The 16,675-nt window shown below is 42.5% G+C and overlaps 1 protein-coding gene across 1 annotated transcript in view; it reads right to left on the bottom strand.

The window, feature by feature from the left end:
• The window catches only part of ZNF512 (zinc finger protein 512), a 95,969-nt gene that overhangs the window by 32,694 nt on the left and 46,600 nt on the right, over positions 1-16,675 (bottom strand). The window contains 1 exon segment of the mRNA XM_035000530.1: positions 16,619-16,673. Within this exon segment, the coding sequence (XP_034856421.1) occupies positions 16,619-16,673 (55 nt within the window).

Genomic DNA, 16,675 nt, shown 5'->3' with positions numbered 1-16,675 from the left:
GACGGCTCCTCTCAGAGGGACTGCGACATCTCCTCTCAGAGGGACTGCGATGGCTCCTTTCAGAGGAATTACACGGGGTTCTCTCCCTTAAGAAGCTATGGTGGTTTCGCTTCTTGGGCGTGATTTTCTCTTTAAGGTGACTCTGTGAGGTTCTCTTAAGTGAACCATGTAGATTTCTCCCTCGGGCTTGAACTCTGGTTCCTGTTTTGGAGTTCTTGGACTCCTGGCTAGAGATTTCACTTCTGCAGAAGTTTTTCTTAGCTTTGCTGCTACTGTCATTTTGAACAATACCCATACGCTGTCCGACTGAAGTGGTTTTGAAAATGGCACTTCTTTTAGAAACTATTGGCTTGGGCAGTTGGGTACGTCTGAGTTGGAAAGAGCTATCTCTTTTTGGTTGTTGAGGTGATCTGAATTGCTCTATTTCTTCCCATAATATCTTCTCCTGCTTAGTGGTTATGTCTGTTGGTTTTAGCTTGACAACTGGCATCCTGTCTCTTTTGATATCTCTTGATAAGGAATAATCTCTGGCTTTTTGTTTTAGATGGTGGTTTTTGCTTGAGCGCAAATGGTCTGGCCTTGACCTGTCCTCAGGCTTTGGCCCAGCAAAAGCCATAATTCTGTGTGCTGTCTGGAATGCTTGCTTTAGGCCTTGAAAAAGCAGTTGAATAAATGTGGGTTGGGAGGATTTCTTAGATTGTCTTTTTAAAGAGGCAGTAATCGTGTGAGATGCTCCATTCCTCTTCCTTCTTAACTGGGCTGGTAAGTCCCTAGAAGGACTCCGTATTGTGGTTCTACCATTTGTGTAGAACTTTGTGTTTTGTGTTCTGCCTCCCTTAGTGATTCTTTTCATTGGGTATTTTGAACTATGGGTCTTTTTGGTTCTCCTTTTAGCCCATTTTTCATCCTGATTGCTTTCAGAGTCACTCTCTGGTAGAGAGTGAACTTGAGTAAATTCATAGTGTCCCAGCTCTCCAATTTCTGTCTTTCCTAGGTCAGGGCCGCTATACTGCCTTCGCCTGATGTGGACTTGTACAGGAGATTGGGAAGATCCAGACTGGAAATCTATTGTAGAAGTAGGACTCTTGGAAGCTTGAGTATAGACTTTAGCTTTCCTTAGTGATGGTGATATAGGACTCCTTGGTGTGATGGGTCTGTCTCTTCTGTGGTACTTTGGGACTTGGGGTCTTTTCCCAGTTCGCAACTTAAAGCCAAGATGCAACCTAATCTCTCCGTGGCCTTCAGGAGTGCTTACAAGGTGGAGCTGTGGATAGATAAGAAGGTAAGGCCCAAAAGAGCCCTGTAATTTATGACAGCAATTAAATCCTGCACATCGGCCACACTGTAAGCAGATAGGGTATTTTAAAACTAAACCTGAAGTTAGAGGTGGAGGTACATTTGGGGGTATCTGACTCCTTAACAGTTTTGCTGCTATTTTTAGCTGCAGATCTTGTAGCAACTGGAACTGTTCTGAGAAGTCAGTCTTGGCCTGGGGAAGGTAACTTGGCTTGAGACACTGTTGGGACTCAAAAATCCTCGTCTGTGAATTACTCTGTGAGTTCTCACTCTCTTCCACTGGAACAGAATCTTTCCTAGTGAAAACTATATTGAAGGAAGACTCTAAACCTACTGTGGCAGGAGGCTGGCCCCCTGTACGTGAAACAGGCATGTGCTGAATGACTTCCTGGGATATATCACTGAGCTTCGAATCTTTCTTTATTCTTGTTCTACTCCCAGAGTATTGCTGTATTATGGAGGACATGGAGCTACGTGTCCACATCCTTAAAGCTATTCTTTGCTGATGACCATGGCATGAAGTGTGTCTCTGAATGTAGTTTTTGAACACTGAAGTCTGAGAAATAATACTTCGACTCTTCTCTAGCAGACTCTGGGAAAATTCCATCAGTTCAGCTGGAACCCCAAATAAATTCTGAATAGATTGACAGATATCTTCAGTTGCTCTTCCCGTTAAAGATGTTTGAGAACAAAGCTTCTTTTCCATAGTGGTTCCCAAGACATTCCCCAGCATTAGCATGTTGGAGAGATATTTTCTAGGTAGTCGCTGTCTCCAGGAGTGATTCTCCCAGACATTCTGTTGTCTGCCCAGGACAGACCAGGTAAAGCCTCTTTGAGTTCCTGATCCTGACTGGAAGGTCCTAGATGGTGATCGCCAGCTTTGCAGTGGATGTTGGGATAGGCACTGGAGTGAATTCTCTAGCTTTTCCACCTGCTTCTTATCAGTCCTCTTAGATATGACATCCACTCCTGGGATCTCAAATTGTGGGGTTTCTACAGTGTTAGCTATCTTATCAGAGGGTTGATTGTGAAGGGACAAGGGAAGGGTTGAAGCTTGTATCACAGTAGGGTCTATAAAGGACTCTTCAGGCTGCAAAATATCTGTCCCAAGGTTTTTTATATCCAAGGCCCTTGATACTTCTGGCATCTCCAAATTACAAAGGCTTCCTAATTCAGATGCTTCAACAGAGCTTGAGATGAGTGAGTTTGAAGAGTTCTGTAGAAATCTAGAGAAATAATTCCCTATTTGTAACTCCTCTCTTGACATAAAATCCTCAGATTCCCTATTCTGATATACCTGTGCTAGATTCAAATCCTTACATTCCATGATTTGAGGAAGCCCTATTTTTATCCCTTTTGCTTTCACAGCCTGAAGCCCTTGTTCATGAGTGAACACTCTAGGTTCCTCAAATGAAAATGCTGGCTGTGAGAGTAATTCTGCAGGTTTTACTTGGGTATTTGGCCTTGGAGTTAATTCTACAGGTTCTACCATTTCTTGAAGATGTGGCCTTGGGAATAAATCCAAACAATCAATAGCTGATCCTAAGGCTACTCCTATTGGTTCTACAATCTGAGGAATTGGTCCTGGTGCTAATTCCTCAGATTTTACAATTTGAAGTGGTGGCCCTGGGATTAACACAGTCTTTACAATTTGAAACCCTGTCAACTTCATTATTTCCAAAATTTGGTGTTTTGGCTGTGTGGTTAATTCCTTTGATTTTACACTTTGCAACCATAGCCCTGAGGTAGACTCAGAAGGTCTCACATGTTGCAGTTTTGGAGTCAACTCAACATAGTCTACCATTTGAGAGGCTGGCCCTGGTGTTAATGGTACAGACTTCACAACCTGAAGTGGTGGCCCAGGAGTCACTTTCACATATTCAATAACTTTTGGGGGGGCTACTGGGGTTATCCCTATTGGTTGAGCAGCTTGAAGCTGCGTCTTTGCAGATCCTGTGACTTGATCTAGTGGCTTTGGAGTAATCCTCATAAATTCTGTAATTTGACTCCGTAGTCCTGGAGCTATCTGTGAATATTTCATACGTTGATTCTGTGACTGTGTTAGCCCCATTGATCTATCCCCTTGCTGCCATGTCTCAGATGTGAGCTCTCCAGATTCAGCATGTCCTGCAACTTGACCTGTTTCCTTTGGGGACAAATCTAAAGATTCCTCTCTTTGAAGCCATTGCTTAGAGGTTGAACCCACAAATTCAGGAACTTGATATCCTAGCCCTGGTGTCACCTCTGGAGATTCTGGGACATGATGTAATGACTTTGTAGTCAGTGCTTCCAATTCTTCCCCTTGCAGTCTTTTCTCGGAGATCACCTCCACAAATTCTAGTGCTTGAGGATAGGGCCTTGGAAATCTCTCTGCATATCCAGTGGTTTTACTTACTGGCTTTGGGGTCATTCCAAAGAATTCCTTCCCTTTTGGCCCTGCCTTGGAGGTCAACCCCATAGTTTCTGTAGTGTGATGCTTGGGCTCTGGTGTCATCTCTTCAGAGCCTACAACTTGCTGCAGTGGCCTTGTATGTGACTCCCCCAAATCCTTAACTTGAGGCCATGACTGAGAGAGCAACTCTAGAGTTTCTGGGATTTTCTTTAGGGTTAATTCTAAGGATTTAGAGTCTTGATTCCTTAGCACAGGAGTCAGATCAACAGATTCTGGTACTTGAAGATCTAGCCTTAGAGGTACTCCTGAAGATTCCATGGCTTTACTTGTTGGCTTTGGGGTGAACCCCACAGGTTTGTCTACAGTTTCTTTGCCTTGATGTGCCAACCTTTCTGTGATGTGATAAGTTGGTACTGAAATCAAATTCACAGATTTAGAGATTTGATGCTTTGGTGTTGGGATCATCTCTGCATGTTCTACAAACTGATGCCCTGGCCTAGGGATTATCTTAGAGGAGTCTGTGATTTGATAGCTTCTTTTTGGCGTTAGCTCCTCAGATTTTGTTCTTTGAAGCAGTGACCCCGGTGGTAACTCTACAGATTTTATATCTTGTTGCAGAGATACTGAAGACAATTTCACATGTTTTATACTTTGAAACTTTGGTTCTGGAGTAAATTCCAAAGGTTTCTCACCTTGTTGCTGTGATTCTAGAGACAAATTTGAAAATTTAACACTACTCAACATTGGTCCTGGCATGAACTTCTTAGTTGGCTCTGGTGCCAACACCACTGATTTCATACCTTGCCATCCTGAAATCAACTTTCGGCAACTCATACCTTGCTGTTGGGACCCTGGTGTCAACTCTACGAATTTCACATCTTGAAAACATGGTTCTGGAGCAAAGACCTCAGAATTAACACTTGGTGACCTTAGTGACGACAACCCTAAAGAATTAGCACTTTGAGGCTGTGGCAACAGGTTTGACTTCAAAGATTTCACATCTTGAGAACATGGCTCTGATTCAAACACCACGGATTTCTGCCTGAGGCAAGAAATCAAATCCTTAGAATTCACATCTTGAGGCTGTGGCCTTGGGCTCAACTCCAGAGATTTCACATCTTGAAAACACAGCTTTGGTGCAAACACCACAGATCTCACACTGTGCTGCCTGAGGTGTGAGGGCAACTCCCCAGAATTCATACCTTGAGGATGTGGCCCTGGATTTAACGCCACAGATTTCATTTCTTTTAAACATGGCTCTAGTGCAAACATCTCACATTTCAAGTTCTGCAGCTCAGAGCCTGAAATCAGTTTCACATAATCTGCATCACAAAGCAATGGCTCTTTGTTCATCTTCACAAACTTTACATCTTCAAGCAGTGGCTCTGGTAAAAATAAGAGAGATTTCATACCATTTAACGGAGAGCCTAAAGTGAACACTGACTGCACAACCTGTTGCTGTGACCCACAGTGATTCTCCAAAAACTGGATTTCTGGAAACTTTGTCCCTGGAATTAACTCAGATTTTACACCTTGCAAATGTGGCCCAGGGTTGAACAGAATAGATTTTGTACCTTGATATTCTGATGTAGGGTTCAATTCAGAGGGTTTCATGCCTTGCATCTGTGGCCCTGGATTAAACTTTATAGAATTTATGCATTGAAGTTCTGACCCTAAATTCAAATCAGAAGAATTCACACCTTGCAGCTGTGGGCCACTGTTGAATTCCCGTGATGTTATATCTTGAAACTTTGTCCCTGGAGTCAATTCACATTTCACGTTTTGTAAATGTTGCACAGGGTTGAACATAACAGATTTTATACCTAGAACTTCTGACCCCAGATTCAAATCAAAAGATCCCATACCTTGACATTTAACCCCTGAGGTCAACTCAAAAGATTGTATACCTTGCAAAGGTGGCCCAAGTTCATACCCCATAGAATTTATGCATTGTAATTTGGGCTCTGGATTCAACTCAGAAGAATTTACACACTTAATCTGTGGCTCAGGGTTGCATTCCATAGGTGCTACACCAAGAAACTTTGACCCTGGAATCAATTCAGATTTCAAACCTTGCAAATGTGGTTCAGGGTTGAACACCATAGATGTCTCCCTTGGAATTTCTGTCCCTGAACTCAACTCAGAAGACTTCGTACCTTGTAGTTTTGATACTGAAGTTAATTCAGAAGGGTTTATACCTTGCAAGGGTGGCTCAGAGTTGCATCCAAATTTTGGTTTTGAAATAAACGCAGAAGAATTCATACCTTGTACAGGTGGTCCAAGGCAGAACACCTGGGATTTTATACCCTGAAGCTCTGACCCAGGATTCAACTCAGATTTTATACCTTTCAATTGTGGCCCAGTGCTGAATGCCCTAACATTTACACACTGAAGCTGTGGCCCTGGATTCAATTCAGAGGATTTCCCACCTTGTAATTTAGGCTGATGCTTGAATTCCAGAAATTGCTCATATGGAAGCTTCATGTCTGTGCACAACTCAGATTTTATCTCTTGTAACTGTGGCCCAGGATTGAACTCTAAAGATGGCATACCTTGAAGCCTTGATCCCTGGCATAACTCAGAAGATTTCACATCTTGTAACTGTTGCTCAGGATTGAATTCTCTAGATTTCACATCTTGAAGCTTTGTCTCTTTGCATAATTCTGAAGATTTTATATGTTGCAAATGTGGTCCAGGATTGTAGACCACAAATTTCACACCTTGAAGCTCTGGCCATGGTTTCAACTCAAAAGATTTCTCTTCTTGCCACTGCTTCCCAGCTTTGAACTCAGAAGATATCACACTGCAAATCTTTGATTCCAAGGCTAACTCAGAGGGTTTTGAAACCTGGAATTCTAGGTCATGGTTGACCTCCGTGGTTTTCATTATTTGAAGCTTTATGGACTCAGGAGATTTTGCACCTTGCAACTTTGCCCCAGGGTTGAATTTCATAGATTCCATATCTTGAAGGCATGCCCCTGGTGTCAACATAGGCAATTTCCTATTTTGTAACTGTGGGGCTGACTCAAACCCCAAAGATTTCATATCTTGGGCCTTTGCACCTAGAGTCAATTCAAGAGATTTCATATCTTGCCACATGGGTCTGGTAACGAACTCCACAGATTCTCCACTTTGAAGCTTTGTTTTTGGTGTTAATTCAGAAGATGTTACACCTTGTAACTGCGGAATAGGTTTTAACTCAACAGATTGCAAATCTTGAAGCCTATACTCTAGCATCAAATCAGATTTCTCACCTTGTCTCTGTGGTCCAGGGTTGAACTCCACAGATTTCATACCTTGAAGCTCCCTCTTCTGAGTTAAATCAGATTTCCCACCTTGTAGCTTTGGACCATGGTTGAACTCAGAGGATTTCACTTCTTGAAGCTTTGGCCCTGGGATCACTTCAGAAGATTTCATACCTTGAAAGTGTGATCTAGAACTGAACCCTGCAGGTTTTTTATCTTGAAGCTTTATACCCATAATCAACTCAGAACATTTCACATCTTGTAACTGTGGGCCTGATTTCACACCTGAAAACTTCCTCCCCGGGGTCAAATCAGAAGATTTCTCACCTTGTAACTTTGGACTAGATTTCAATTCCACAGATTTCACAACTTGAAGCTTTTCCCTTGCGATGACTTGAGAAGATTTCACATCCTGCAAGTGTGGTCCAGACTTGAAATTCATAGATTTTACATCTTCAAGTTTTATACCCATGATCAACCTAGAAGATTTCATATCTTGCAACTGTGGGCCTGACTTGAAATCCATGGATTTCACTTTTTGAAGTTTTGTCCCTAGTATCAATTCAGAAGATTTCACACCTCTCAGCTGTGGCCCAGGTTTGAACTTCACAGATTCCACATCTTGAAACTTTGTTTCTGAGATTAATTTAGAACATTTCACTCCTTGAAATTGTGGCTCAGGGTTGAACACCAATTTCATATTTTGAAGCTTTGATCCCAGGCTCAGGTCAGAAGATTTCACAACTTGCACCTGGGGACTGGGGCAGCTTTCTTTATGTTTTACATTTTGAAGGTTTGTCTTTGAGGTCCTTTTAGAAGAATTCACACCTTGTAACAATGGCCCAAGGTTGAAATCTGTACGTTTGGTACCTTGAATCTTTGTCCCTGCAGTCAGTTTAGAAAATGTTGTACCTTCCAACTGTGAACTTGTATTTAACTCAGTAAATGTCATATCTTGGGACTTTATCTCAGGTGACAACTTAGAAGTTTTTAGATCTTGCCACTGTGACCCAGAGTTGAAATTCTCAGATTTCATACCTTGAAGCTTTGTCTGAAGAGTCAACTCAGATGACTTCACGCTTTTCAAGTGTAGTGGGGAGTTCAACTCTATATTTGTATTGCTTTGTAATTGTGACCCTTGGCTTAATACCCCAGATTTCATGCCAGGAAGCTGTGGCTCTTCTGTAAGCACTAGAGACTTCACAACTTGAAGCTGTGCTCCTGGGGATGACTGTAAGAGTTTCATTTCTTGATGCTTTGGTTCTGCAGTCAATTTAGGAGATTTCCTATCATGCATGCAAAGTCTAGATTTCAATGGCATAGATTTCATATCACAGAGCTTTGACCCTGAAGTCAGGTCACATGATTTCACACTTCTAACCTGTAGACAAGGTTTCAAATCACAGTCTTGAGGCTGATGTTCCTGGAGTGATGCCAAAGGTCCTGTATCTTGGAGCTTTGGCCTTGGAGTCAACACAGATGACTTTCTATCTCTTAACTGTATCAAAGATTTCAACCCTACAGACTTGACACCTTGAGATTGTAACCCTATAGACTTCACACCTTGGAAATCAGGTCCTGGTATCCACTGAATACGTCTCATACTTTCCAGCTGTGGCTCTTTTTTTAACTCAATAGTTTTTACATCTTGAAGCTGTGGCTCTGAGGTTGATGCCAAAGCCTTCCCTTTTTGCAGCTGTGGTCCTGGGAGCACCTCGGGAGTTTTCACGTTCTGCAGCTGTGGCCCAAGGTTGAACTCTGTGTATGTTGTACCTTGAGTTTTTGGCCCTAGAGTCAATTCAGATGACTTCATATCTCTTAACTGTATCAAAGATTTCAACCCTATAGATTTAACACCTTGAGACTGTGACTCAAGATTTAACTCTACAGATTTCACAGCTTGGAACTTAGGTCCTGGTATCCACTGAATACATCTCATACTTTCAAGCAGTGGCTCTTGTTTTAACTCAGCGGTTTTTACATAAAGTTGTGGTTCTGAAGCTGACTCTGAGGGTTTTATTTGGTGCAACGGTGGCCCTGGGGTCAACTTAGGAGACTTTATGCTTTGCAACTGTGGTTCAACTGGTTCAAGTTTGAATTCTTTAGGTTTTAAACCTTGAATATTTGATTCTGAAGTCAATTCAAATGATTTCATACTTTCAAACTGTAACTCAAAATTGAGGTCTACTAATTTTTTACCTTTAAGTTTTAGCTCTGGAATTAACTCCAAAGACATTCCATCATCTGACTTAGCCCCTCTCTTCAATTGCTCTGAATTCACACATTGCTGCTTTGGTGAGATTACAGATATCGTGCCATCCTGTTCTGGTCCAGAAGTTAAATTTGCAAGTGCCATCCCTTGAAACTGTTGCCTTGGGGCTAAATCCACAGCTTTTACTCCTTGCAACTTTGGTCTTCTGGTCACTTTCACAGATTTTACTTCCTGGTTCTTTAGCCTTGGGGTCAACTTCACAGATTTTACATATTGCAGCTCTGAATCTGGAGTTTCCTCTACAGATTTTAAATTTTGATGCTTTAAACATGGGGTACTGTTGACAAATTTTGTATCTTGTGTTTGTGGCTCTAAAGTCAGTTCCTCAGGTTTCACACCTTGCAGTTCAGACCCTTGGAGCAATGGCCCTGGTGCAAAAGGCACAGATATCTCACCTTGCATCTTTGGCCCAAATTTCAATTCCACAGTTTCCACAGCTTTGGATTCTTGAATTCTTGCATGCAGAATCAAATCAGATTTTGCACCTTGAAGCTTGGTATCTTCAGTGTTTTTCACAGATTTGACATGTTCTATCCATGGTCCTGCAGTTATCTCCACAGATTTCTCACCCTCCAGCTGTGGACTGGGGGTTAGCAACATAGATTTCATACCTTTTAGACACTGTCCTGTAGTTAAGGCCACAGATTTCACATCTTTCAGCTCAGAGATCAACAACTCAGATTTTATACCTTGAAGTTTTGAGCCTGGGGTCAGCTCCATTGGTTTCACACCTCCCACCTGTGGCCCTTGGATCAATTCAGAAGATTTTATACCTTGAAACTGTGGTCTTCTAGTCAACTCAGAATAGTTTACACTTGGCAACTGTGACTCAGGAGTCAACTCCATAGATTTTGCATCTGGTTTCTGTGGCTGGGAGACAATTTTATAAGAAATGTTACCTTCCAGGTTTGACATTTGATCCATCACTAAATTTTTTACACCATGAAACAGTGTCTCTGGTAACATCTCAGGCTTGACCACTTGCTTTTGAGGTCCTGGGGACAACCCCATAGATCTTACTCCTTGCATCTTTGGCTTTGGGGTCAACTCAAAAAATTTCACATATTGGAGTTGTGGCCCTGAGTTTAAGTCTGAAGATTTCACACCTTGAGGTTGAGTTCCTGATGTCAGATCACAAAATTTGACATCTTGTAGCCATGGCCCTGGGTTAAGCCCCACCTGTTTTATATCTTGAAGCCCTGGAGACATCTTTGCTAATTTAGATTCTTGAAGCCCTAACTCTGGAGTCATCTCCACAGAATTCACACCTTGAAACACTGATCCTGGGGTTTGCTCCCCAAATTTGACACCTTGAAGCTTTGGCCCTGAAGTCAGTTCAGAAAATTTGACATCTTGCTGTCTTGGCCCTAGGTTCAGTTCCTGAGACTTCACACCTTGAAACTGTAGTTCTGAGGTCAATTTCATAGATTCCATGCTGTGAAACTGTGATCCTTCAATAGACAGAAGAGATTTCATATTTTCACTCAAGAGCCCTTGGCTTGATTGCAAAGATGATTCTGTTACAAATCCTAAGGACTGTATATCTTGAAGCTGTGTTCCCAGTATACATTGCACATGTTTGAAACCTTGATGCTTTGGTGCTGAGGTCAAATCAGAAAACCTGACATCTTGCAAGCATAGTCCTGAGTTTTGTTCCACAAATTTCATACCTTGAGTTTGTAGTTCTGGAGACAATTGTACAGACATAACACTTTGATGCTTCAGCCCTGGGATAAAATCTGACAATTTGATTTCTTGCATTGGGGAACCTGGGGTCAGTTCATCAGATTTCACACTATGATGTGGGGACCCTGAGATTAAATCTACAGGTTTTTCTCCTTGAAGAAGTGGCCCTGGAGATGACTCTGAAAATCTGACACTTTGCAAATGTGGCCCTGGGGTCAATTTCACACCCTGAAGCTGTGCCCCCTTAGTCAATTCCTCTGATATTATACTTTGTAATACTGGTTCTTGTACCAGCTTCTCAGATTCTACCATTCCAGTAGTAGCTGGTTGTTGGATTAAATTAACATATTCCACATCTTGTAATTGTGGCTGTGGATCCAGCTGCATAGACTTTACTCCCTGCAACTGTGGCTCTGGGGTCAACTCCAGAACATGTAATTTTGGTCCTGTGAGAAATTGTTTAGATCCTACCACTAACGGGGATGACTCAGGGGTTAACGTCACAGATTTCAAATTTTGCATTAGTGGCTCTGATTTCTCATATTGCATTCCTGGTCCTAAAGTCAATTCTGGAGATCCTTTTACTGAATATGGTGGTACTGGCATTGGCTCCTGGGTATTTTCAACTTGAAACGATGCCAACCCAAAAGGTTCTGTGTTTTCATATTCTGACCTTAGGGGTATCTCTGAAGGCTCAAAAACTTGAAGGCGTGGCTTTAGAGTCATTTCTGTAGATTCTATAACTTGACCTGTTGGTTTTTGTGTCAATGCCACTTGGAGCAAAGCCTCAGAAACCAGCCTCGGAGTTTCTGTGTCTTGATAGCCTGGCCCCGGAGACATCTCTGAAATTTTTTGAAAACATGGCCTAGGCATTATCCCAGTAGTTTCCACGATTTGCTGTGGGATTAATTTCACAGATTCCTCCTCTTGTGGCCAGGTCTCAGAAGCTAACTCTGCAGATGGTGTGTCTTGATGCCTTGGTCTAGAAGTTGGACCCACAGATTTCATTGCTTGTAAATGTGGTTCCATGGTTAGCTTCCTTGATTCAACATGTAACTGTGTTTCAGGAATTAACCTCCTAGATTCTTCCAGTGGTACAGTTAAATCCATAAATGTATTACCATGCATTAATGAGCCTAGAGTCAACACCTCAGGTTTTGTACTTTGGGGCTGTGGTTCCGAGGTCAATGGCACAGATTTCACACCTTGAAATTGTGGTTCTGAGTTCAACTTATAGTTCATAAATTCTGAATATGGTCCTAGATTCAGATGAACAAACTTCATACCTTGGGACTCTGGGTTCAACACTTCTGGGTTCATTCCTTGCATCTCTGATTCTGGTACCAACTCTGGAGATTCTTGTATTATGTGTTGAGACCCTCGAGTCTCTAAGGCTTTTACACCTTGGAGCATTGTCTCAAGAGCACCTTGGAATGGCACTGAGTTCACCTGCATAGATTCTGAAGTCTGACTCAATGGCCCTGGAGCACTTCTTAAAGATGATTTTTTCAACTCCATAGATTCTTTCCCGTGGTGACAAGTGTCAGAGGTCAACTCTGCTTCTGCTCCTTGACATCCTGGCTCTGTGATCATTTTTGAAGATTCTAAAGCTTGATGCCATGGGGTCAATCCTTCAGGTTCTGTGGCTTGATGATTTGGCATGAGGTCCAGCTCTACAGATTTTACTGCTTGAATGTGTGCCGCTGAGATCGGCTCCTCATATTTCATACCTTCTACCTGTGTTTTGGGAATCAACTTTCTACATTCTACCATTTGAGGAAATTTCACATCTTTAAGCAATAGTACTGGGGCTGTCTCCTTAGATCTTTCATCTTGTAACCATGGCTTTGGGGCCAACTCCACAGATTTCATATCTTCCTGTAGTGGTCTTAGGGTCAACTCCACAGCTTTCATATCTGGAAACTCGGATGGTAGGGCCAAATGAACATATTCCAGACCTTGCAACTGTGAACTGGAGTTCAAATCTATCGATTTCCTTTTTTGCAACTGTGGTGCTGGGGCTAACTCAGCAGATTTTCCACTTTGTTGTTGTTTTCCTAGGGTTAAATGGATAGATTTCACACCTTGAAGCTGAGACCCTGGGGCTAACTGCACAGAATTCTCACTTTCCAGCTGTGGAATAGGGGCCAACTCATTAGATTTTACAATCTGCAGTTGAAGTTCTGGGACCAATTCTATAGGGTTCACAGTTGGGATCAGCTGTCCATATTTTACCATTTGTGGGACTGGACCTGGGGTTATGTCTATAGATTTTATATTTTGCAATCCTGGGGATAACTTCATAGAATCCACAGCCTTAAGTTGTGGCATTGGCTTCACCCCCAAATATTCTACACCTGGAAGCAGTGATGGAGTGGTCATTACTGCAGATTCTGTGACTTGATGCAGTGGCTCTTGGCTCATTCCCTTAGATGCTGTGCTTTGACCCAGTGACCTTGGGACTGTCCCTAAAGGTTCCATTATTTGATGTTGTGACTGTGTCGACTCAGTCAGATTTCTGATTACAGGGTCAGAGGCCAACTCCATAGTTTCTATAATTTGACGGCTTTGCCTTGGACTCATCTCTGAAGATTCTAAGATTTGATGCCACTGGGTCAACCTTGGAGATTCCATGACTCGATGAGGTAGCCCTGGGGTTAATTCCATAGTTTCTGTGCCTTGATGATATGGTTGTGGAGTCATCTCCACAGAGTCTACCACTTGAATCCATGACCCAGGAGTCAACTCCAGAGATTCCTTGACTTGAGATACTGGCCTTGCCATCAAATCCTGAGTTTCCACAACTTGTGATTGTGGTGCTGTGATCATTCCCATGGGTGACTCCAGTGCTACTGGAGTTACCTTTAAAGAATGTATGGATTGATGTGATGGCATTGGAATCATCCCTACTGATTCTGTAACTCTAAGTGGGGGCTTTGGAGGTAAACCCACAGATTCTACAACTCCAGGTGGACCAATAGTAGGAGGAGAGCTAGAAGAAGTCAAACCATCTGGCTGAGTTTCTCCTGGGGCCAAATTTGCAATTTTAGATTGTGAATCTCCAGATTCTGTAACATGTGGCTGTGCTGGTGGAATTATCCCCATGAAATCCATAGCTTGTAATAGTGCCACTGGAGTTACTTTTGTGTAATCCATAACTTGATGCAATGGACTGGAGATCATTTCCAATGATCTTGTGGTTTGACATACTGACCCTGAAGGAATCTTCAGTGGTTCTATGATTTGACTTTGTGGCTTTGAGGTTATGTCCACTGATTCACTAACTTCAGGCTGTGGTCCTACAGTGATTTCCACAGTTTCCACAAGTGCATGTTGTGCCTTTGGACTCATCTTTCCTGGTGGTATGACTTCATGGTCCAACAATGTGTTGATTTCCCCTGATTGCATGGCTTGAGATGATGTTCTTGGGGTTATTCCCACTGATTCTATGATATGTGCATGTGATTTATTAATCATCCCCATAGAATCCATGACTTGAAGCAATGCTACAGGAGTTACCTCCACATTATCTGTGACTTGACTCAGTGCTCTTGAGGTCATCTTTGATTTCATAACTTGATGCTGAGGACTTGGTGTTACCTCCACTGATTCAGTGACTTGATATGATGGTTTTGTGCTTACACTCACTTTTTTCATGGTTTCCATTGGTTTCCCAACTTTGTCTGGTGGCTGTGGGAACAAACCCACAGATTCTCTCACTTCTGAATGTGATTCTGGGATCATCCCCATTGAATCCATGACTTGAAGTAATGCCAAAGGAGTTACCTTTATGCTATCTGTAACTTGATATGGTAGCCTTGGGGTCAACTCCACATTAGTCACGTGGGTCTTACGCTGTTGTATTCTTTTTTCTGGAAGATCTATGACCCTCTGCTCTATATTAGGTTCCAGGACATGTTTTGGCTCCTTCTGCAGTAAAGTGGTTTCCTCTTGAATTATGTCAGCTCCTAAACTCTTGGGAGGTGGAGTGCCCAAAGATGTAACTAAGGGCCTGGTTTCAAGGATTTGGGGGCCATCTCCAGGTTGTGACTGCTTACCTGGGATAAGTGAGTGTGAAATTTTTGTTTCTGTTCTATTTAATCCAGATTCCACTCCAATATTCACATGGAGCTGAAATGATGGACAGTTTGGGGATTTATTGTTGAGACCTTGTTCAGTGCTTTGATGAATGGGAATAGATACCTGGATTTGAGGTTTCTCTGGTTCAGGAACTCCTCCTTGTGCCTCAATTAAATAATTCAGCATTGCCCATGATTCCCTCACAGGCAGAGGCACTATTTGTTCCCTCAAAGTATAAACCTTCCAGGCCATATGTCCCTCTAACTCCCACCTAGCCAAAGGAGAGAGCCGGATTGGAGCCCATCCCGAGAATCGTGGTCTTGCCTTGAAAACAAAATCTGGCCTATGATCCGATGTCAAATGCTTCTTGCTCTCTCTCCCATTCTTTGTTTTTTCTTGTTGGCAGAGATCTGGGGATTCGAACACAGAGTTGATAAAAGAGCTTTGGGATCTTAAGGGTGAATGAGCTGCCAAATTCTGAAAAAGTTTTGATTTCCCAAACTCTGAGAGCTGAAAAGGACGCAGGGATGTGCCTTGGTTCCTAAACACAGAAGACTGGTTTTTGGGTAAAAGAGGTAAACTATGGCTCCGGAGTTTCCCGGTTGTTCCTTCAGAAAAGACAGGAAGGTGTGACAGGCTGGAGTTGTTGCATGATGATCCAGAGGAGATGCTGTGGTCAGTAGAATGTTTTGCCTTCTTACAGCCACAACAGGGTAGAATAGGCTCCTGAGCCACAAGCACAGAGGAGGTGGAGGAAGAAATCATATCCTGTGGTTCAGGCAAACACAATTCCATAAGACTTGATCTAAGAAATAAAGAAAAGTTTCCATTTGCTTTGAGGCAGAAAAAGGTAGGAAAAGGGAAAGATACTGGCTATTTCAAATGTGAAATATTTTGGCCTGAGGGGGAACAACAACAACAAAAGAGGTTGCTTTCCCCAGTATCAATTACTTATGGATAGAATTCCTCTACCAGGAGGAAATGATCCTCTACCAATCAGAAATGATCCATAGACCAGTTGTTCTTAAACCTTTGGACCCAGAGTTTATCCCCACTGCCAAAACTAAGTAAATAACCAACCAACTAACAATCTCTCTTTTCCCTCTCTCTTTCCATCCCTCCTTCCCTCTCTACTACGTCCCTTCTCAGTCTCTTCCTCCTTCTCTCTTAAAAGTTCTACCACCTTTGGGGTGCCTGGCTGGCTCAGTTGGTAGAGCATGCAATTCTTGATCTCAGGGTTGTGAGTTCAAGCCACACATTGGGCGTAGCGTTTACTTAAAACAAAAACAAAAACTTCCACCACCTTCAACCTCCTCCCAGAAACTACCTTCCCTGACCTTGCACATTCCAGATGTTGGAAGATCTGTTGAAGACTTCTGTCCATTGACCAGAGTATATATTCCTGGGCCCATCCCACAGGGAGTCCTGAAAAGCTGGATACAACAGGGTGTGTCAATGTAATTGAAGTGATATTAAAGTACTAGTAAGGAAACCAATAAGAAGGGTGACTTAACTTAGAAAGGAAACAGCTATAATCGTGAGGGAAGTAAAACAATACTAGGTACCTTTCTCCTAACCTTTACAGAGTTTATCAGTAGGTTTGGCTGGAGAGAGAAAGAATTGATAGTGAAGATCAACTTTACTCACTGTGTCAGATTAGCTTCAGGGCAAACCATCCTGAGATTTTCTTCCCACTGGGAAGCT

This window comes from Mirounga leonina, unplaced genomic scaffold, assembly GCF_011800145.1.
Source record: "Mirounga leonina isolate KUSES-001 unplaced genomic scaffold, KU_Mleo_1.0 Mir_125, whole genome shotgun sequence".
Taxonomy (NCBI): Eukaryota; Metazoa; Chordata; class Mammalia; order Carnivora; family Phocidae; genus Mirounga; species Mirounga leonina.
The sequence above is the reverse complement of the archived record's forward strand: the minus strand, read 5'-3'. Positions and strand labels throughout refer to the sequence as shown.